Source organism: Pipra filicauda, unplaced genomic scaffold (genome assembly GCF_003945595.2).
Source record: "Pipra filicauda isolate LSUMZ 115617 unplaced genomic scaffold, ASM394559v2 scaffold278_size1010298_pilon, whole genome shotgun sequence".
NCBI lineage: Eukaryota > Metazoa > Chordata > Aves > Passeriformes > Pipridae > Pipra > Pipra filicauda.
This window is the reverse complement of record NW_024104396.1, coordinates 1-22434: the sequence shown is the minus strand read 5'-3', so window position 1 is coordinate 22434 and position 22434 is coordinate 1. Positions and strand designations below refer to the sequence as shown.

At 39.3% G+C, this 22434-nt stretch overlaps 1 protein-coding gene across 1 annotated transcript in view; it reads left to right on the top strand.

Annotated features, from left to right (window-relative positions):
• KIAA1328 (KIAA1328 ortholog) overlaps window positions 1-19681 on the top strand; it is a gene marked incomplete at its 3' end in the record, with an annotated part of 119173 nt that extends 99492 nt beyond the window's left edge. The window contains exons 7-8 of the mRNA XM_027740285.2: window positions 16106-16794; window positions 19586-19681. Coding sequence (XP_027596086.1) covers window positions 16106-16794; window positions 19586-19681 — 785 coding nt within the window. The remainder of the gene's footprint in view (window positions 1-16105; window positions 16795-19585) is intronic.
• Window positions 19682-22434: the final 2753 nt, after the last annotated feature.

The window sequence follows — 22434 nt, the reverse complement described above, 5'->3', positions numbered from 1 at the left end:
CTGATAGTGCTTAAAAGCTGGAATGCTGTTTGTAGCCCTGCTGGTATTCGTTTCAGATTTGGAGGAAAGAGCGGGCTAGGTCTGCAATACAGAGTGATTAGTGGCAAAGTAAAAAAGTTCTTTCTACTGAATTAACTCTTTTATCAAATGGCACATTTATTTACAGGCAGGCTCTTTGGACAATTGAAATGCACTTGAAACAGTCCTGATACTTCAGCACTGCAAATTGGAGACTGGAAAATAGGAGGACAGAAGGCACAGTTTTCATGCTAAGGTTCCTACCCTGCTCTACTGCTGAGGAAATGAGCTGCCACATCTGCTGTGCTGTGACAAGATCTGGGCAGGATATGTCCAGGAGACTGTGTGGGAACAGAATCCAGGCAGATGATGGAATTGTTTGAGCTGTAGGCTATCTATGCTGTCACATTTAATGGCATACGTTCAGCATCATCACAGACAATAGTGAGGCAGAACACAAGCATGTTAAGCACTGCTGTTTTTTGCCTTTTCAAAAATGAATTTCTTGTATTTATTAATTAGACTAGTTCAGAAACACCGAATTTTGCCAATATGGATATAGCAGAAGTGCCAAGAACATGGCAATTTAACCAATTTCCAGTTTAGTGTTGGTTACCTAAAGCTAAATAAAAGAAGAAACTAGAAATGAAACCAGAAATCCTGGTAGATGTTTTTGCAGCAACCTTACAGTGTGAGCAATATCAGTGTAGCTGATTAGATTTCTCTTTACACGTAAAGATTCTGTTGTTTTGGATGTGGATTGCAGCTTTGATTTAATCTTTTTTTTTCCCCCCAGTGACTTCATATTGTCATTCAGATTGATTCTAGCTATCAATTTCAGACAAATTAATTTATGAATGATTTTTTAAATAAAAAAATTGTTCATAAAGCTCTTAACTCTTTGGAACTCGTAACCCAGAGTAACCCTTGTGTAGCAGCCTCCTGTTGGACTGTAACTGGAGCTATAGGTTTTCTGTTCCTCCAAAATTTGTGCCACTTCAGATTTGAATTTTTTAATATCTGTCTCTTGAACAGTCTCTTTGTGACTGAGATTCAGAGAGGTCCTGTGTATTCTTTGACCCCGGTGTCTTCATCTATAGAACAAGGAGAAGAGTGCTTAGTTACTGCCAGGAATATTCAGGCATAATGTATATAAATACCTCTAAAGGTTACAAGTTCTCTCGAAGTGCCTCATATTTTTGCTGATTTAATGTTAAGTAGAAAACTGTGTGTATGTGTGGTGGTGGCAGTGGGGGGAGTTCAATCATCAGATGTCAAGTTTTGTTTTATTTTTATAATGATTTATGCAGTTGTTAATCGGCAGCTGACTCCTCAGAGGGAACTTCAGGGGGATCATGTATTTAGAAACAATCTGGCTTCTAGTATTTTCTCTCCATTGTAGTTTTCTCCCTTTGTTCTTTTGTTCTCTATTATGAAGGACATTTGCATGAAAACAAGATTTTTGTTTCTTAAGAGTTCAACTGCTCCTGCTGCTTATTCCCCACCTGGTCATAATCCTCCGTTTGTGACATCTCAATTGGTGGCTGTGCAAATGATTATGATGTCAAAGACAGGATTATGACTTCAGGTGAGAAACAAACAGCAGGAACTGGTGAACTCGGGAGAAATACACATCTAGATTTTTCTCTAACCATTTTTATGCTAAAAGCACAAGAGAAATGCAGACAATAGATTATGTATGCATATTAAAATAACTGATGTATAAGCAGATTGTATCATACCAGAGAGTAACATGACAAATCTATTCTTTAAATTGCTTCCACTACTGTTATTCTCTAGTTTCGTCTACAGAAAATTACAGTAGTAGAATAATATCCAAAGACAGTGTTATCAGAACATAGTTACTTCATTTTACCATGTAGCAGCACAAAGTCCTTATTTTGATTATAAAAAGGTTCGATGAAAAACATAGAATCAGACCCAAATTGTGGACTATCAGTGAGTTAACAAGGGTCCCTGGTGACAATGCGGTTTTGGACCAGATCAAGCTGCTTTATGATACAATGGGAGGTTCTTGAATTTGTTTGAGTTCTTCTGCTTGGGTTCTTTTTCTCTTGTGTAATATCGCACTTCCTTTTTGTTCCTGAGGAGCCCCACTGCCCCCAGAAGCTAATTCCCTAAAGGGTTTTTGCACAGTATCTCCTTTTGAGCATTCTTGTCTGTGGTTGGGAGTCCTATGACAGTAAATGGCTTGTATGGCTCTGCAATACAATAATTTGCCCCAGTGCACAGGGCAAGGGGAGAAAGGTATTTGCTATAGAAGCTTTACAGGTTTGAGAATTACAACATGAGGAAGGTGTGTGTGTATGTGTTACAACACCAGCTGATGTAACTAACACCTGAGATTATGTCTTTGGGAAGTTAGTGGTGGATTCTGAAGAGATTGCTCCACAGAAATCCTATCCAGGGAATCAGCTTGCACAGTTCTGCTGTTCAAGTTGTTACAGTCATGACTGGCACTTTTAGTAGCTAATGCTAAGGTCATCACAATGACAATTTTTGGTTAGGAAAAAGTTTTTCCCCTTCTGCATGATTTCAAGAATGCCTACTTATAGATGCGTTATGGAGGGTTTTTTTTGAGGTATTTAGCTTTTCTTTTTTTTGTGTGTAGTTTGTGAAATGAAATGGAAAAAAACTATGTTATCTTTTAAGCATTTACTGTACTGTGTCAGGATGACTGGTTGAAAATAAAAAGGGAAGAGAGGAGTTAATGTAACAGAAATAAAGACGTGGAAAATCATCCAATCCACAGTTTTGATATTTGAAGTACTCCCAGCTTCAGAGAAACCATGGGGAGTGGGTTTTTTTTTTTGGTTTGTGGTTTGTTTTTTTTTTTGAGCAGAATTGAAGTAGTTATCTTCAGGAACCCAGTAATTAAAATTAGAAAGTTGGTAACATTTTTATTGCAGGCAATTCTAGTGGTGAGATTAACATTAGATAATCTTATCATTAAATAACCAGGCACCCTGTGATGATCTGACACATGAGAGGCTGCACAGAGCTTCTGGTCCCCCAAGGGCTGTGATTGTTTTATGGTTTTATCTTATGATAACTGTGCTTTGGTTTTGCCCTTTTCTAAGGGTTTCATACGGTACACATTCCCTCCCACCTCCCTGTAAATTTGTAATTTAACACTACTCTAGGAAATGGCAAATCAGCATGAAACTATTAATCTTATCTCATATCATGAAACAGACACTGATCCAAGAGATCTGATTACTTTGCTTCTGGTCATTATCCAGACTGAACACTCGGCTTGGGCATTTGTATCATCAAGAGTTCTGTCATCAGAAAGGAAAAGATTTCAAAAACAAGAGCAAAATCTATGATCAATCCAGTTTAACATTTCGTGCCAAAAATACAGTGTGGCACCAGAGTCCTTTTACTGGTCACTTAGCGATCCGTTGCGGTATTAAAGCCTTAATTTCTGCCCTGTGTCTACAGCTTCTTCTTATGGGTGTTTAAAGCAGAATAAAGGACTTGAATGTCAGGCATGAAGACTTTAAATAATCTGTAGTGATTTTAATGAGTTCAGTCACAATTGCCACAGGTTTGCTGTGCTTCGTAAGTATTTCTGAGATGGAGCTTGCAGTCAGGCTCTCTGCTGCCAAGTTGCTTTTCGGTCTTTTGAGAAGGATGGAAACTGGCTCCTGTTCAGTCCTGCAGAACTGAGTCGGTTTTAGTTTGAACTGCTCTGGAAACAGCCATCTGCATCCCCTCCCCTCCAATGAGTATATTGTGAACAAGAAATTCAGTTTTAATTTGTATTACAGTTTAGCTAATTAAAGAAAACTCATTTTAAATACCCGACTGAACCAATGTGATTTGGGTTTCTTCTGTTCTTTACTCTTGGCTCTTCTTCCTTTTTTTTTCCCCCCACTCAGTTCTTCCAAATACTTGCAAGTTCGTATCTTCTCTCCCATCAAGTTTGTGGCACTTCAAAAGATGCACTTATTTAATATGTAACTGTGAGGGAAGCTCAATCTCTTTTTTTGCTTTTCCAGTAGGATAGAACTTTATGCTCTACAACAGTATTTGGAAATATATATTTTTTTTTTACTATTTACAAATCCCAAGGGACTTTGTAGATATGGAAACATGTGGTGAGAATTTCTTCTCTGCTCAACTGGGTGGTTGAAACTCTGTTCCTGGAGGGAGTGAATTTTACTGTTGACCTAATTCTGCTCCCGTTAAAGTTGGCACTGAGTGGTTTTAGAGATTTTCAGCCTCAAAGCATTACTATTCTTTGTTGAATCCAAAGTTTAAGGAGGAGAGCTGAAGTGCAGCTCTTTCAGATGGAATAAGAAAGGCTTAAGCCTGGTAATCAGAATACATTTATTAACTAACTCTATCCAAAGAAGTGGCCTGGGAACCCAGATAGAGGGTTCAACTTTGCATTAGAATTTTGTCAGAACTTCAAAAATTCATACCTTTTGGCATCATGGGCTGTTTCTGCTCTCTGCATTGGTGCAGACTTACCGTACAGATTGAGTTCACAAAGTGGGGAAGGATAAACCAGAGCAAAGGTAAAATATAAAACCAAAAACTTCTACAGTTTTCCTTGGGGAAAAAAAAAAATCCCTTAAAATGGTTCCCTTCTTGAGAATAATTAATGTCACATTTTGGATTTCATATATCTGCTACATTAATTGCTATCAAGTGGCGAACAGACCTTTTTTTTTAAATGCACAGCTGTTAGGGTACTGGTTGGAAAGGGCGCAAAAGAAGTATGTAACACCTCATCACAGTATAGCTCTTAAATTGGCACAACACAAGAAAATAATCATCATGGCTGGGCTTCGCGAACGAAGATTTGGGAAGGCTCTGTCCACATTTGTTACAGGCACGCTGGTGGCTTATGAGGCCAATACGAGACAGACATATCCGATTGCAAAAGGCACAGCAGAAAGACTCCTTAGATGGTGTATTCTGCAAGACACGGTTCTTTCTGCGTTGCCTTTTCTCCTTGAGGGTGATCCTGCGTGTGTTCTCAAAGGAGACAGCTGCGTTATAGATGGTGTGTCTCCAGGCCTCCCGATTGGAGGCCAGAGTAGACCAGTGATGTTGATCAATATGGCCAAGGCTGAGATGTTGTTTCAGGGAGTCCTTGTATCTTTTCTTTGGGGCTCCTCTCATGCAGCAGCCAGTGGCAAGTTCACCATAAAGCAAGATCTTAGGGAGGCAGTGGTCCTTCATCCTGGCACAACACAAGAAAATAATGGTTCTCTATTAAAAGGAAGGTCTGCATCTCCAGCTTGGAAAGACTGTACTGTAGGGGCTCATAGTTGGAAATTGTCCTTCCATGTCCCTGTCCTTCATCTTGTAAGCAGGGCACGGTGTTTTGCTAACTATTAATGTAAGACTATAAACACATATTTAGTACTTTTGCATATATTTGTGTGCTTATGATTAAGGCCCAGCTTTGTACAAGGCTTTCCTTTCCTCAGACTCTTGCAATTGCTGAGACTTTACTAAGCTGAGCTCAATTTGATAAGCCTGTTGGGTGGGTTTTATTTGGTTTGTCTGTCCAGACTGCAGTGTCTTAGAGTGAAGGCGTTTCCCTCACAAGGTCACTGCTGCCCTGGAGTAGGGAAGGGCCTTTCAATTTATGCTTGGTCATGCCCTTTTAACTTAATGTTCTCTTTCACACAAGCTGGTAGTGATGGATGTCCATTCAGACAACCTAATGGCCTATGGTAGCTATAGAAGAGCCTTTACATCAATATTCTGCAGCTGAGACCCATCAGGTTGGACTGTCAAACTGCTATACAACACATGTAGGACTATTTTATGCAAATAATAGCTGTGACAACATTGCTATACTTTATGATGTCAAGTGGGACTGTAAATGATCATTTCCACAGGTCAAGAGTAAGTTGATCTCTGTGGCTTGATATATCAGAGGTCATTTCCCTCTGTCAGTGGTTACTGCCTTCAACAGTACTAAACCCATTGCAGAATGCCCTCAGCTCTTAAGGAGCCTCAGCCATACATGGATGTCTGCTGAGACATCTGTTGTGGCATTTCAGGTGTGGTGAGAGTGTTGTGGAGTCAGCATCTTCATGGTGAGCTTCAGAAGGCAACAGTTGGCTTACCCTGGGAATGGGAGATTCCTATTTGCTCCAAGCCTGTTCTTATCCTTTGATTCAACTCTTCCTGCAGTCTTTCATTAGTTATTTTATGTACCTATTTGGAATACTGCAAGCCTGCCAGAGAGAAAACATTAAATTTCTCACTGAAATCACAACCTGTGTGCCAAAAGGACCTTGAATTTTTATGTTCAGAGGGCAGAGCCTTCCAGGCTCCAGTGAGATTGTTTGCCTGTGTTGCTTAGAGGTCTCAGGGACACCTGTCCAATGCAGAGACTGTCAGATTAGGTTACAGATTATGAGATGTCATGCTGTGAACGTGCTTAGGTAGAACTTCTTCAGGGGTTGTTGTATTTTGCACAAAACTTCCTGTTACATGTGTTCTTATTTAAAAAAGTTCACATCCTTTGCATTTGTGGAGTGCTACTTGCATGTTCAGCTCTTCCTATGTAACTGTAAACAAAGGTGTTGACTTCTTGCTAAGGCAAGAGAACCTGACAAGAGCAGGGATATGAACTAACTATGGAAAGCAGGAACTGGAAGCATAATATGCAATATCTGCCCATGGTGGAGTTGTGCCACCGTTCAGAGAAGACTCAGCATTTCAGGCACCTTGGTAGCAACTCCAGCATTACCCATGTACTGGTTCATTCATCTCTACGTTGCATTGTACCCTTATGTATATTTGGAGTATGTCTGTTTTTGCACTATTACTGTGATATATAGAAATAGTCTGTGCTTCAATTTTTTTGGACTCCAGCAGGTTAATTTGTATTTTCTTCACTCCCTTATCTAAATAAGTTGTTCCTGGTAATTTAGTCACCTTGGCATGACAGCAAGTTTTGGCATGACAACAAGTTTCTGCATGTCAGCGGCTCCAGACTGGTTGTTTTCTCTCTTAGCTTCATATCCAGTGAGAGAGACATAAGGACCCCTCTTGTGTTTACCAGGGGTTAGCATGGGGTAAAAACACACAAGCTGTGATCTCAAAGCTGATGAGACTTTGAGCAGTCAGTTAGACAGCTGCTGTCTTATAAATGGTATATATACTTTTCTGAAATGTGTGGAAGTCAAGTACCATGGCTCTGACTTGATTCTTATAGAAGACATTCGTAATTTTCTGTTACCAAGGCTATTTAACACATAACTCTGTCTTGCACCAGCATTTAGCCAGTTAATGTAAAGCTCTATGTTGGTCGGGTGCTGGTGTGTTAGTCTTGTTCCAGTCTTTGTTCTGAAGAACAGCATCATTACAAAATAAAAGAGTCCTTCTAAAAAGCTTTTATTTCTTTCGTGAAACTTCTTCTTTGACAAGATGAAGTGAGTCAGCCTGTCTTTAATGGGATTGCACTGAAATGTCTGCAACTCTTGTTGTCATTCCTTGGCATGATCGTTACTTGAGGGGCAGATTAGAGGTCAATCAGCCAGAGCCACAGGGGCGCCCACAGCTAGCCTCAGGATACTCCCTACAAATGTAAGATCAAAAGGGCAGGCATATGAAAATTACTGTTTACTTTTTATGAATTATTTCCCAGAGATGGGATCATTAGCAGAATCTAAATGCTGTCGAGCTCTTAGTGCAAGGACACTCCTGACAGAATGCGCACTTGCTTGGGCATACCTTTCCACTCTTAAAATAAAAAGATTTTCTGGTTTTGCTTTTGTGGGATTTCTTTATTATTTAAATAACTTTCTGGTTGTTGTTGTTTGGGGTGGGTTTTTTTTGCCCCCAGTACACTGTCCCTGCTTCTGAACGTGCGTTTAATTCCTAGATGTCATCTATTTCTTTGTGCAGCAAAGGTATTTCAAAGTCTTCATCTGGGGACTCTGCAGGAGTCTTCTGAAGGAAGTAAAACTTTCTGGTAATCTTCCTGAGTGAAGAGTGGCTGTTACAATTCATTGCTAGCCAATGGGTACCAGAATTATCCCTACTGTAAATACAGGGGAAAGGTGATATTGGCTGTCACGGTGAGGTGCATGTTGCAAATGCTGATGCAATGTCTACTTCTGCAGTAATCTTCACACATCAAAGTCTGCACCTTCTTATCCACATAAGTATCTGGCTTCTGTTTGATCACAGTAATCAGGGCTATTTAGAAGGGTCACAGTATATTTGCCCTTTTGTCTTGTGTCTGGAGCTATGAAGGCATGACTTTGGAGCAAATGTTGATTGAATTCTAAGGAGACTGGCAGGAGCTGGGAACATGTGTAGCCCCTGATATGCTAAACTTGTGATTCCAAGTAGAAAACTGTTTGCTTTTTAAAATAACTTTGAAAAAGTTACCTTGAAGAACCAAATACATGGTGGATATTGCTCTTTAATGAAAACCAATATGAACTTTCCTCTTATCGTCTAACATGTTACTACCCTTAATGTGCAATAATCAAATGCTGCCCAGTGTAGGAACGAAGCTAAATCTGGCTGGCAACCAAAATAAAATCCCTTATAGCTATTTTTTATGTTCTTCAAATGTGTGCTGAGAGATTAGGCAGTTGCCTTTTTTCCCCTTCTCTGCTGTTTTCCTTAAAAAGTTTAACCCCCCTAGAATTCTCTTGCACCACCCTCCTATGATAAGGTCAGGAGGCAGAAAATCCGATGTTGTGTTCTTTATCTAAATCCTTATCCTTCCTAATCTGGCTAGACATTTTGGATAGGTGTGTTTTTACTTATTTGGCGTGATATTTTCTCAACATTACTTTTTTGGCATTTATCTTGACAGCAGTAGCTAGAGAACTTCTTGCTAGTGTTTAAAAGGATAAACTGAGCATCTCCCTTTCCATCTTTTCCTCTTGCTGTTGGATAGACCCCAGGAAACTTTTTAATCCTTGCAAAGCTGTGAGCATGCAAAGGAAACGTGTGTGCAGATGAGTGGGGTCGCTGGGTCCTCCAAGACAGGGGTCTGCGCGTGTCCACCTACAGGAGTGGGGCTGGGACTTAGCACAACAACCTTCTAAGAACTGAGGCACAGGTACTATGAGTCTGTGCGTGCTAGGCACAGTTTATGTTTGTACTGAGCACACCCAATCTCAAAAGTTTTCCACCATATGACTTGGACTTCTTGGGCTAGGGGCTAGGGGTTCTGAACACCGCTCTTCAGCTGCAGTCGTGCTCACAGGTTCATGAGATTCGGAGCCTGGACATCGCAGGCTTGCCCTGCAATTTATTGCAGACTTTACACTGAGGCCGAATCAAATATCTAATGGTTCTGTTCATCTTAGCTATCTTCGTTGCTGATATCTTCTTGTTCTTCCAGTCATCATGTAAAGCAGTGGTTTTAAGATATCTTTTACTGCATCTGTGCTTCAGAGGCTGTTACGTATGCTTTTTTTTGGATTATTGTATTTGATTGTTTTTTTTTATTATTATATTGTACTGCAAGGTTTCTTAAACCTCTCTGAAGTGGTATGTCTTGAAGCCAATACTCGAATCCTGATGGGTTTCTAGAGCACTGGTCTCTCCAGTGCTGTTAGAACAGAAGAATGGTGGAGGTCTCTTCTCCACCCAAATGGTGAGGTATGTGAGGTGCATCTGTCAGCTGATAGCTTTTAAATTAATATTTCCATTTCCCTGTGTGTAGCCTTATCTTTACAGGCAGGTGTATATGTGTTGGGAGAGGGGCTATTTTTAGCTCTGCTGTAGGAGAGCCTGAAGGTAATGAGTTGTGCATAGTAAATCTTGCTTACTCCATAATTTCCACTACATTTCAAATTAAGGGCCTAAATTAGGGTTAGTGTCAGACTTGCTCTTTTGCTATGTCCTAATTTTGTTTTAAAAGCACATAGCTAAGGACTTTAATATGTTTTAGATTCAGGGCTTGTAAGTTATACTAAAATCCCTAAGGGAGGCAAAATAACTTATTAAAACCTTGCAAATGTTTTTGACTGCTGCATTCTATTATTTTCTATTCCAGTGGTAGCATGCAGCCTCTGCTGCTGATGGGTGGAGGAACGCAAACCTCCAGGGCCCATTAGACTTAACTTGTTTACTGCATTGATATCTATATGTTAAATGACAAGAGAGTTCAGGTTATTGAATAATTTAAAATTCAGCTCTAATTGGTGTCATATGACCTGGAAAAGGCCATGGATGACGCCAGGAGCATGCTGTGAAATTCTTATAAATAATTCATAAATTAGATCATTCATTTGCCTGGATGTCTTGTTAAATGCAGAAGTTTGTAAGTAATAACTGATGATATAACACCTGTAAGTATTTAGTTCATATGCTGGAAGGTAATCTACCTTGATGATCTTCTAGCAAAACCTGCCAGAGTATGAGAGTTAATTGCACTAGGGAGAATGCACTACATTTATTTGGGATGGGCTTTGGCAAGGCGTACCGTGCAGATGTTGCATTACACATTCTCTATCAGCTAGACAACTATTCTGTGTATGCCCATGTTAAAAATGCAGCTCATCACTCTTCTGCCCTTATTTCACATGAACTCCAAATGCACTGGGAAATGGTAGTGACCTGCTCTGCTCACAAATAGTATAGTTTTTGAAATATTTATCTAGGTCTTGAACTACTGATTCTTCAGTAAAATAAAGGGCAAAAGTAAAAAATTGAAGTCAGAAGATTCTGATTTTTTTTTTTTTATTATTATTTCTATAATGCTGGCAGCACATTGAATCTTAATAGTTAGACCTGGTGCTGCCAAGATTAGTGCAGTGGCATTTTTCTATAGTGCAAACAGGAATGACACAGTTTTTTTCCCGGAAAGCAAACATATTTGTTTAATTTTAGTGGTCAGGTATTGCATTGCCATATGTGAGTACTGGTTGAGTTTAATGGGCATTCTGCTCACAATGACTTCCAGGACTCAAGGTACAGGCACCTCACTTTAGTTTTCTTGGAGCACTATATTATTAACAACTGCCTCATCAGCCAGCGTAAAAACAGTTTACTGATCTAAAATGGTAGCGTTTGTTAGAGATTATCTACAATATTTGGGTAGCAGGAGAAGAAGGATGGCATGTTTATGAATGCAAAATATACACTTAAAGCTGAGTGCCAGCAAATGCTCACATGCTACTTTGAATGCAGGTTTTTGTGCACCTGGCATCCCAGCTCAAACCCTCTTAACAAAGAGGAGAAAAAATACTGAAGGCAGCACAAATATAGGAGGTGTTCCTCTGCTGTCAGCCAGCAGCTATAGATTCACTTTTTTGTGATGTGATCATATTACTTTTACTTTTTTTTTTTGTTTGTTTGCTCCGCCTGTTCAGTATGTTGAGTTCAGTAGATTTTTACAGGAAAAATACAGGTTGGTTGACTGTCATTCACAGTTTCTTTCATTTTGAGACCACTTGTTTTATTCAGTGGAATATGGCAATCGTAGCTATACATAATTTGTGCAGAAAATGGTGCTTTATTTCTTGCTTGAAAAATGGTCGGCTTACCTTAGAATTATCTACTGTATTTATCTTAGGCAGTGACAGAGACAGTTGCTTTACTATTACGTGGCCCTTTGTAATGGCTGATACTGGGTTATTTATGGTAGAGATTTTAATAAAGGATTACACGATTTAAACAAAAAAAATTATAGACTTCAGTAGATCCTACTAATATACTTTCAAATCTTTGCCCTTTTGTGTTCTTTCTGATAAATTCTTACAGATTCTTGGAAAGAACAGCTCCTTAATCACTAGTAATGCACTTCAAATAGTCCTATCATTTGAAATAATTGTTCTTAAAAACATCATTTCTGTTGCCCCAATATCCTACCTGAGCTTATTTATAATTCATTCTCCTCATTCCACTGACAAAAGCTTATACTGTTGATAGACCTGAAACCCAAAGCCAGGCTTTGTTCAGATGAGAGCCATACATCAACAATGCAGAGTGGTGACTGAGTTCCAGGTTTTGAATGTGTGCTTTAGTGAGTGTGTCAGCTGAATGACTTGGTAGAATCACAGATTTCTTTAGGTTGGAAAACACCTTTGAGCCCAACCATTAACCCAGCGCTACCAAGCCTACCATTAAACCTTGTCCCTAAGCACCACATCTACATGTCTCTAAAATACCTCCAGGGTTGCTGACTCCACCACTGGCCTGATCATCCTGTTCCAGTGCCTGACAGCACTTCCAGTGGACAAATTTTTCCTAATACATTTTACTGACTGTGTCCAAAGAACAGCTATGCTGGTGAAGAGTCTTTAGGTATGTGCCCTTGGTGCTCTGTAAGGTGATTCTGTGTATGGTCGCCTCTCATTTGCCCATTTAGACGTTTTTACTTCATCTTTGAAAATCTTTATATCTCTATATTTCTCCTCTCTTCATTCTTCTTGGTCTCCTCCAGGGTTCTCACCTCAGATCATCACAATGGACTAGTTCTAAATCGGTGCGTTCCTCCCACTGTTTCTACCCCACCAAAAGACACCTCTGAGCTGAAAATCCAGATTAGAGAAATGTTCCTAAGATAAAACTGAGAATAATTTTACTTTGTTGTCTCTCTTTCTGCATACAAACCCAGGTGCTATGAATTAAACCCTTAACACTGTTAACATCTCTAGCAATTTTGCTCTTCACCCCAAAAGCACTGTATTTTGCTGGGAACCCAGCTTTTGCCCCTCAGAGTGCAAGACTTCTCAAGGTAATGATTTTGGGCTGTTTCTTAAGCGTGTTTTGTACATGCAGTAAAATCCGCTGGGACCTCGCCTGTGTTGAGATTGTAAGTTACGGATTCATCCCTTGCAATACAAAGCCCTGTGTGCTGGAGTCAGTCTGTAAATGTGCCTCCTCTGCCAGCGCTGTGAATTAGAACTGCCAAGCACACAAGTTGCATTTAAGAACAATTTGCAGAGATCATAATGCTGCGTGCATAAAACTGGTGCACTGTTTGTCTGTTCGTAGGAAGTTTTTAAGGGCTGGATGTTTGTTTAAGCTCTGCGCTGAATCCCCGAGCAAAAATTACTGGGGTTGCAGTAAAGATTTTGTAGACCTTCGCGTGTGCCTTCCTCTTTAAACCCTTCTAAAGATTATTTAAACCATTTTTAATATCTCCTTGTTTCACAGGAGTTTCACATCTGATCAAGTCTTCTTAACTCCTTGTGCTGCAAGGAGCAGTGTGAGTTTGTTTGTTTAAGCCCCAGTTAAAGGAACTTGTATCTTTAAATACTGTACAGCAAGCCTGGAAGAGCTCCATGGAGGGGAAAGCACAGCTGTTCCATCATGGTCCGTCATGGTTTCTATGTGTCCCATAGGCAATATCTTTCTTAAACTCATCTTGTAAAATTACCCAATTCCTTGTGCTTGTGTGTCTTTAGACTCACAGTAGAAGGTGGGTCTTTGGATTATTTTTTTTTCTTACTTTTCCCCTTCACCTGGCCTGCATCCTATAGATCTTGACATGCACTGGTCTCTTCTCATCCTTCGTAAGCGTAAATGTCAGTCCCATTTCCCTGCAACCTCTACCACCCAGCTGTACTTTCAATCAGAGCTTTAACACAAATTACTAAAGAAGTTGTTGACTAGCTTCTGACTCCCAATAGCTAATTTTTCTTTGGGGTTAGACCCTTCAAAGTACTGAGTAGCCATCAAAGGCATGTTGGAACTCACTTTTCTGCCTAACATGACCTCCTCCTCATAAAGGAATAAAAAACCCCACTAACATTCTATGACATTAATGAGAATTTCCCCCCCTGCAAACATATTGTAACTGTGAAATAACATTAAAGTTTCTCTGCCTTGTTATGAAGTCTTTTAAATGTCAATGCCATTTCTGAGACCATCAGGGCAGACTTAATGGCGACCAGGGTCAACAAATGCTAACTGGTACCTCTCTTTTAGGGCCTTGAGGGACTCTTAATAGAGTCTCAGCCATGAAGTTAATTTGCGATGTGGACCTTTATTCTTAGACCCGATGATTATTTTGTAACATCTTCATTCATGTGCTTAGATTTCTTAACGTTCTCTTGTCTATTCAGTCAATAAACTGCTAAAATAAAGACATTCTCAGGCATTCCATCTCTTGAGTTTCCTTTTTTTGATGTTCCTTTTAACTTCTGGTTATGGGCTGTGGAAGGTTAGTGTGTGCTTTCAGTAGACCACCCCTACGCTGCCAGCCCTGATAGGATCCTCTGATACCTTCAGGTCTGAGATCTCCTGCTGTTCTAAGGGACTGGGAAACTGTCCACCGTGAAAGCCTCTTCCTGTAGGTGTCCTAAATCCTTTGCTGCCAGAAACAGGTGAGGTGGGAAATGAGAGACTGTGTAACTACAGGATTCTTTTACTTTCTCTTTTCTGTAATATTTCTTCCTAGTTGCTAGTCATCCCTTTCTCTATTACCTAATTTAGATTAAAAGGGCTCTTTAGCCTTTATTTGCGTAGAAAATATTGGAGACAGTGATGGCACGCCACAAATAATAAATAACAAAACTCCATCTTTTTGGTGGCATGTTGCGTTTCTGCTCAGTTGCCCTGCCAGACCCTCTGACTTTAAAATATTTTAGTGTCCTGCACTTTTCACCCAGTCCAAGCACCAGACTCTCCTCAGACATTTAGCACTGACATTAATGCAAATGCCTCCAACTCACTAGGCCCTCTGGGGCAAAACATGACATCCTTGGCTTTCAATCACATGGCAGAGAGGATATATTTGTATGCACAAAACTGGAAATAATAAAATATCAGTATTCAGGTGCTAATCCACATTAATTTGCATTCTGTGAAGTCTACAAGAAACTTGTAATTGGTTGTCTTGAAGGGCAGCTGAGTATATTTGGTATTTTGTTTATTTATTAAAAAAGAATTTAAATTATACATACAAATGCTGCACAGATTTGTATTATATCTCTCTTCTAATCGTTGTTGGACCCTTGCTTGCATTCCTAAATTCTAATGTTTTGGGTCTGATTGACTGTCTTGCACTCTGTGTGCACAATACATATCTATTGTAAGCATTGCCAGAGTGCAAATTATACCTTTCTTTCCATCAGTGGATTCCAAATTGCCCTGCTAAACCACTTATACTGCAGTGCTTTTGCTATCCTTAACAAACCTGGCTTCTGTAATTAAAAAAAAAAAAACCAACAAAACCACAACAAGATCTTTGTGAAAGGTCCCAAAGGCTGGAGGAGTTTAAATTCAGTTTGTTATTGAAATTAATGCACAGGTCTAGCAAAAGATATGTGGGTGCCTGATACACTGCTGTTCTGATGTGCATAAAACCTCAAATGCTTAGCTGCCTGGATGAACCTCAGTGCAAAGATACTCCAGGATGTAAGTAGGATTGTGATGTCTGTTACATCATATCCACAAGTATAACAAAACCACTAGAATTTGCTTGCACTGGGTTGACAAATGTGAATTACAGTTGCTTGCTTTCTTCAGAGTTTTATCAGACTATAATCACTTGCCCAGCTTAATTGAAAAATCACTTACGTTTATAGCTGTATTTAAACATGTTTTGTATTTAAATGACAGCTTTTGATGTACAACCATTTTTTACAGAAAGTAGTTGGTTTTTATCTGTGTTTCTGTAAAGATATTTCAAAAACTCTCATCAAATTTCCAGTGGTAAGTAATATCCCATTCAGTGCAAGGTGAAATGTTTTACATCAAATCTCCTGCTGTGTAATGGCCAATCAAAGACTATTTATAGTGGCTGAATGGATTTTTTGGCTCCGTATTCAAAATTAAACATTTTCAAACCTTAACATTTAATGTTTTTTGCCACTCTTCAAGTTGATTTTATGTAACCCTAGATGCTCACAACTACTTGATACTCTGAAGTGACTCATTTTATGCTGAGGATCCTACAGGCAGTAGTTTTACATTTATTACACTTGTGTAGATGGAATGAAATGTAGATTTGATAGCAGATCCGTGTCTGTCTTCTGGTAAACATTTTGTTGGGTTTGGCTGTATGTCCGTCAGTGTGGCGTCTGTTTCTGAGAGAACACATTTATCAAAGGAAATTGTTGGGCAAAGATAAATTTGGGTAATTTACAGGAAATTGTTTCTCTTATTGCAGTTATCCAGTAAGAAGATCTCATGCCAGCAGCCATCTCTTGAGCTAGATGGCTCCTACCTGGGTGTTGGGGGACCTTGGACTCTTCATAAGAACTGCAGAGCACCAAAGGCTGGAAGCCCAGCCTGTGTTGCATTGTCTCAGCCTTGCAGGAATAACCCCCATTACAGGACTGAAATCCATTGCAACCATCAGGAGTGTCTGAAGGAATATATGATGGAAAATGACTTGCACAGAAAGTGTAACAACACTGTGATTTCCCCAGCCAAGCAGAGGAGCCCTCACCATGTAAAACAAGCTCAGGAGGTGGACCAGAAAGCAAATGAATTTCAGAGCACGTGCCCTCAGCAAGTGAGTCATGGTTGTGCCTGCAGGCATGTAGGGAGCTCAGGGAGCATGGAAGAGAGCCGCTATGTCAGCCAGGTACTTAGAAAACACTCTGGGCCAGTACACAAAACCTGTGATCATTCCAGGCACTCTCGAGGTTTTGGGCAGAATCACAGCGCGGACTCGGGGCCTAAGGAAACGGAGCTGGCTAAAAGCTTGCAGGAAGAAAGAAGGCAGAGGCTGCTTCTGCAAAAAATGGAGCTGGAAATCGAAAAGGAACGACTCCAACATTTATTGACTCAACAAGAAGCAAAACTGCTCCTAAAACAACAGCAACTACACCAATCCCGTATGGATTATAACAGGTGATTTTGAGACTTACAATTAAACTTAAAGAAAAATTCTGAAATTTCTAGTGAAGACATGGGCGATAGTTGATTAAAGTGGGAGAATGGAACTGATAAAACAAGACAGGCAAGACTTGTGGCACAAATTCTAACAGTGATTTAGAGAGGAGAAGACTTTTTAGTATGTTGGTATATACTGTTGGCAAACAGCATGACAGCTGTGGAAAGCAGCAGAGGAAAACAGTAGGTGGTAGAAAGAAAGGCACAAGATAAGCACTACTAAAAGACTAGGTAAGAAAAGAGAAGCAGTAGAAGAAAATGAGACGTTGACCTTAGTGCAGACACTTGAAGGAATACAGACATTTGCCAAGAGAGCAGCGTGAGCGTGGATGGCATAGATTCATTCCCTCTTCTTTCCTTGGAGAGTTTTGAAGTGTTGCACCCTCCTAGGTAGGGACTGTAAGGAATGTGTTTTACAGAAAAGATAGAGATCATTATGTGCATTTATATATATATGGAATATATATTTTTTCCCCATGTATTTACAGAAAAGGAAGGGTGCTCTTTGTAGCAAGGACATTTTCTTTCCAGTGGTGGTTGCGAAAAGGAGAATGCTGAGACTGGGCCACGGTACATGCTTAAAACTATAAGAAGAAAAAGGCAGCAACCATAGAAATACATGATGTGGCTTGAAAGGCCCTTGAGCTTATTGCAGAAGGTTAAGTAACACGTTTCTGACAGTGTAAATAGAGTCTCTGAGAAAGGAGACAATGGGAACAGGTTAAAGCGAGTTAAATTAGCCAGTGTAACTGAGTTGAGTACTAGCATTTCAGCATTAGAAAGGGAAAACAATGGGGAAGAATGTAGCAGTCTTTTAGGAGAGGCAGTAGGAGTGTTTCACAAGGATGCATATTTCTATACAGTTCTAATATGGCAACTGCTGACAGCATCCCATGAGAGTCTGCATTACATGACCCACTTCCTATGTTCATATATTATAACCACCATGGAGGAATATATCACTTTCTCTTCTTAATTCCAGCCCCTGGTTACTTTTCAAACTGTAAAAGAGAATGCTGTAATCTAGATGGTCTTTTGTTTGCCTTCTCGGATTGTTGTTTGCATTGAAAATATTGTGTTTATATGGCTTTAGAAGTACCTGTCTTTAAGGCAATCACAGTTGTGTGTGTTGAAAATGACTGAGGTCACTAACGAAGGATTATGACTTCAGGTGAGAATTAAGTAGGAACAGATGGATTCTTAATCATCAAATACCTTAATTCCATGCATGCATCCCTCTAATGAAAAACAAGTAGATATGAAGGACACACAGACTTTTAGAGTTGGTTGTGAGTTTTTTGGTGGTTTTTTTTCCAGTGGGAATTTTTCAGGATTCAGGGCATTATACGTCCAGAAAAAATTAGACCTTAAATATCTACAGTGATGTCCTCGTTATATCTATTTTAGCTATTTTTTTCTGAAAAAAAAAACCTCATGGTTTACAGAGCTCTAGTTACCTAAAAAGAATTCTATGAATTAAAATCATATATGATCAATCTGAGGACTCAGTATTTTTGTGATCTCTTTTCAAAGGTGCACTTGAAGGCAGATACGCCATATTCTCTCTAAGAAAACAACTAGAAAATAGTGTGCTTTCTCTTAAAAATGTTTCAGTATCTTTAGAATTAAATAGTTGATATTTACAGGTAAATCTCTTACACATCACAGTTCTGTTTCAGTTCCAGGTATATAATTCACTTTTGCACTTGGTAACGGGGCAGTTTTCTATACTACTAACAATAAAAATGAGTTTAGCTAGGCTCAAATACCCTTTGCTTCATTGCCAGGAGGTTCTAACCTAGTTAGGACATCATGACAGTTTAAAAAAAACAATACAACAAAAATCCTATTCCAGACAGTGTTTATTTTTGTCTGTCCTTCTGCCTGGGCAGAGTGCTGGTTAAAGTCCATTCCAAGCTACTGAAAGTATTGTCATTGAATGACAAATAAAAGGTCTGACCATTTGCAATTATTGGCTATTAACTTTTCTGATCTTTTAGCTAAAGTATGAGTTGATCCTTTTTTTTTCTGCCGTGCTGCATCATGACTGCAATCTAATTGTCCACATTTCCCTATTTAACCTCAAGTGAACATAGAACTTTCAGTTTGCAGTTTCTGTCTCTGTGAAATAGTTGCTCAGCTGTCAAAAATGGTGTGTGTGCAGGCAAATGGGTAGTTCAGTGACTCCTGATGCCAGCCTCACTGGAGTAGACTAGTAAGGGCAAAGCCCGGAAACAGGAATTTTATTTAAGTAAAAAAGTAGTACCACTGTCTTGGCTTTTCTGTCTTCATTAGAGAGAAGGAAAAAGGTGGAGTGATCTATTAAAATTGGAGCATCATCTGAGGGCCCATAGTTGGAGAACACAAAACCATCTGAAACAAATTCTACATTTTATGCAGCTTAGGCATGATGCCTTTGAGCTCTGGTGCTGAAACTGTAATCTGAGCCCAACAGGGATGTTTTTTATTTGATACTGTGACCCTTTCCTTAAGAGAGCTAGTCCTTGGAAATCAGTAAATGAAACTTTTCTGTCTGTTTCCCAGTAGTAACCCTTGGAAGCAAAGGCACTGGACGTAAGTCAGCCTTTCGATACAAAAGTCTATCTGAAAGTGTGAAAACAATTGCAAAAGCATCTGCATTTAATGTGTTTAAGCACCCTGTTTATAGACACATAGGTCACCTTTTTGTGGCAAATTCCTGGCATGGTGAATTGACCAGCTGCAGAACCAACTAACTCATCTTTTTCAGGATTAGAGGCCACGTCCCTGGCTCAGAGGATGTGCCCATTGCTGAAGCACCCGGAGAACTTGCTCTGATGATGAACGGCAGCAGCATGGGGCTGAGGTAATTTCTCTCTTCACTTCTAAGTGCTTCACAGGGTCGGTATATCTTCTTGACAGTGTGCTGTTGCCTGCCAAGTGTATTTGTTCATGTGTTTGTTTCAGATTAAGAGCTTTTTTCTGCAGGAAAGGTAAAATTCATTGACTGCTGTGTTTTATGAGTCAACTCAATAGTTATGATGACCAGTTATTACTCAAGGTTTAGGGTCTGACTTCCTGAAGAGGTCTCAGGTTTTGTGTGTCACCTCTTAGCCCAGTGCAAAATGGAATGTTCTCAAAATCTTAGCTTTTTTTCTTTGTTCTAGGTGCTGCTTGTAATTTTTTTAATTAAAATTGGAACATCTCTTTAGCCTGGATTTGGACCTGCTGTCAATAATATACTATTCCTTAACTCTCAGATCTTTTACAGTTGGTGACAGATACTTGTTTTTTAAATATTGCTGCGTTGCACCTCTGCTTCGGTGAGATCAGAGCAAACCACCACTGAAATAACTGGAAGTAGAGTTAAGACAATATTTAGTTTATAATCTCCATCTTGCTATTTAAAACTTCAATCAATACAGTATTGCACTTTCTTTCTGTCCTACCCTGTCACATTTACTGTTAACACTGGAAGAAGATTCAGGCTTATTAGAAAAGCAACAAATAAAAGCTGTGGATTTGGCAGGGTTTTTCTCCTTTTCTCAGAAAGTAACAGCTTCTTGTTCTATGCTGTAACTACAGGTATCCTTTTGACCAAAGAATTACCTCTTTCGTAATTACCTCTTTGGACAAGACGAGCTGTGGTTTGAATAGCCCTTTTTCTAAGTGACGAGAGAATACCTTAAAATAATAAACTTTCTTCTCTGTTATGAGAATACTGGAAGAACGGATAATTTACTTATGAACTAAGGGTCCAATACTTCCTTTTTTCTTCTTTTTTTTTTTTTTTTTTTTAACTTTGTTATACTAATTTTATTTTATGAGATCTTCTTCACTGAAAAGGGATAAGGCTTTTTTCTCCAGAACAACAGGAGTTTGTGGTTTCCTTGGAATACTTCACTGCTTACCCAGGTGTTTGGTTGCTGTGAGTTACTGTCATATCCTCCTTGTAGTCTGATGCTTTTTTCTTTCACTTTTTAGAGTATTATCACTGTAACAAAAAATCTGGAGAGTGACAACATGTTTAAGATGCAGTAGCATTAAGCTCCTTGGAGGAAAAAATGTAACCTAGAACATCTGTAGGGCTTCTGGCAACAGTTTACCAAAAATCTGCAAATATCTACATAGCCTAACAGGGAAAATTTGTGCTGTTAACAAAATGAGAGTTCCAGATTTCAAAAGGTTCCCTACCCTCTCTTCATTCCCCTGGTTTAATTTACTGTAATTTTTCAAAGTTAATGTCTGTTCGAGCAGTCTCAAGTTGCCTTGCCAGCTGGTTGCAAAGTTTGGCAGCAAAACACTTGGAAGTTTTTCTTCCTATATGCCATCCTCAGTTTCGCAAAGGTTACCAGATGAATGGTCCCTAAATAATTTACTCTAATGTAAGGCTTAAAGAGGCTGCAGAAGACAAGTCCATTTGTCTCTTTTATGCATTTGAATATGTAAGTGATGTTTTCTTCAGTATAGAAATCTGCAAGTGTGTGGCTAGAGCTTAGAAAGGAGGAAGAGCTGGTAGGCATAAATCTTTTTTTTAACTGTCTCTTTTTTTTTTTTTTTTTTTCATTTTCTTGGTGCTGTTATTTGTTTTTTAATTGACCTGTCAAACAGTTCTTGTTACGGCGAATGCTAGCAGAACGCTAATGGAAAATCAGCCCTCTCTGACTTCCAGTTCATACATGAGAGCTCCTCTAGCAAATCTCACAGCATGAAACTTGATTTCAGTCTTCAAATAAGCAAAAAAACTTAGCTTAAAAATATCCTGGTATTTTAAAGGAAATGGTGAAATTCCTGTAAAATACTAAACTTGATGAAGTGAAATATTGGAGTTTAGAAGTAAAATAAATAATATAATCAAGAACTGAAAAACATTGGGTTTTTTTTATAATTAACAGCTCATTTTGAGTTAATTATCTACAATTACAAAAATCTAATTGCAATTTATCCTGTACTGTCTGTGGGAAGAATTGTAGGCAAGGGAATGTGCACACTGCCAGGCATAAATGCTATAGGATGGGTACAAATAATAGACGAACCCTTAATGAAAAGAAAAAGCAAATAGGAGCGTGCAGCTGTGCCAGGCTATTGAAAGGTAATTGTAGCCAGAAATGAGGTATGTAGTTTAAAAGGCATCTTGTCATCTCCTGTAGGGATTAATTTTTTCCCTCATTGAAGAAAGGAAAAAAAGAGTTCACAAGCAAATACAGTAGAGTTTGATTTCTGATACAGGCTTTCCTTACAGTCTGTCAGTGAAAATGGAAACTTTTGTCTCAGGGGCTACTACAGACAAATTTTCAAATGGATACCTGTTTTCTTTTCCCTTCTACTACTAAGGTCTTTTTGTTATTGTAGTCAGGAGGCACTGTCCATCTCAGCCTATTTGGACATCTATTCTGGTATGAATTTGCAGTGTTGAATTTGTCACTTCCCTGATGGGTATGTTGAGAAGAAATGTGACTGTACCTTTGCCTGCTTGCAGCTGGTCCGGCATGTGGGACCTGAAGGTCTTCAGAAGTAGGATCTCCAGTTCTCTCAGGTGCAGCAGTCAGAGCAGGTTTTATTGAGGACGGTTTTCGGTAGCTCGGAATGCTCCCGTGTGAGCCCACATCCAGTTTTTAG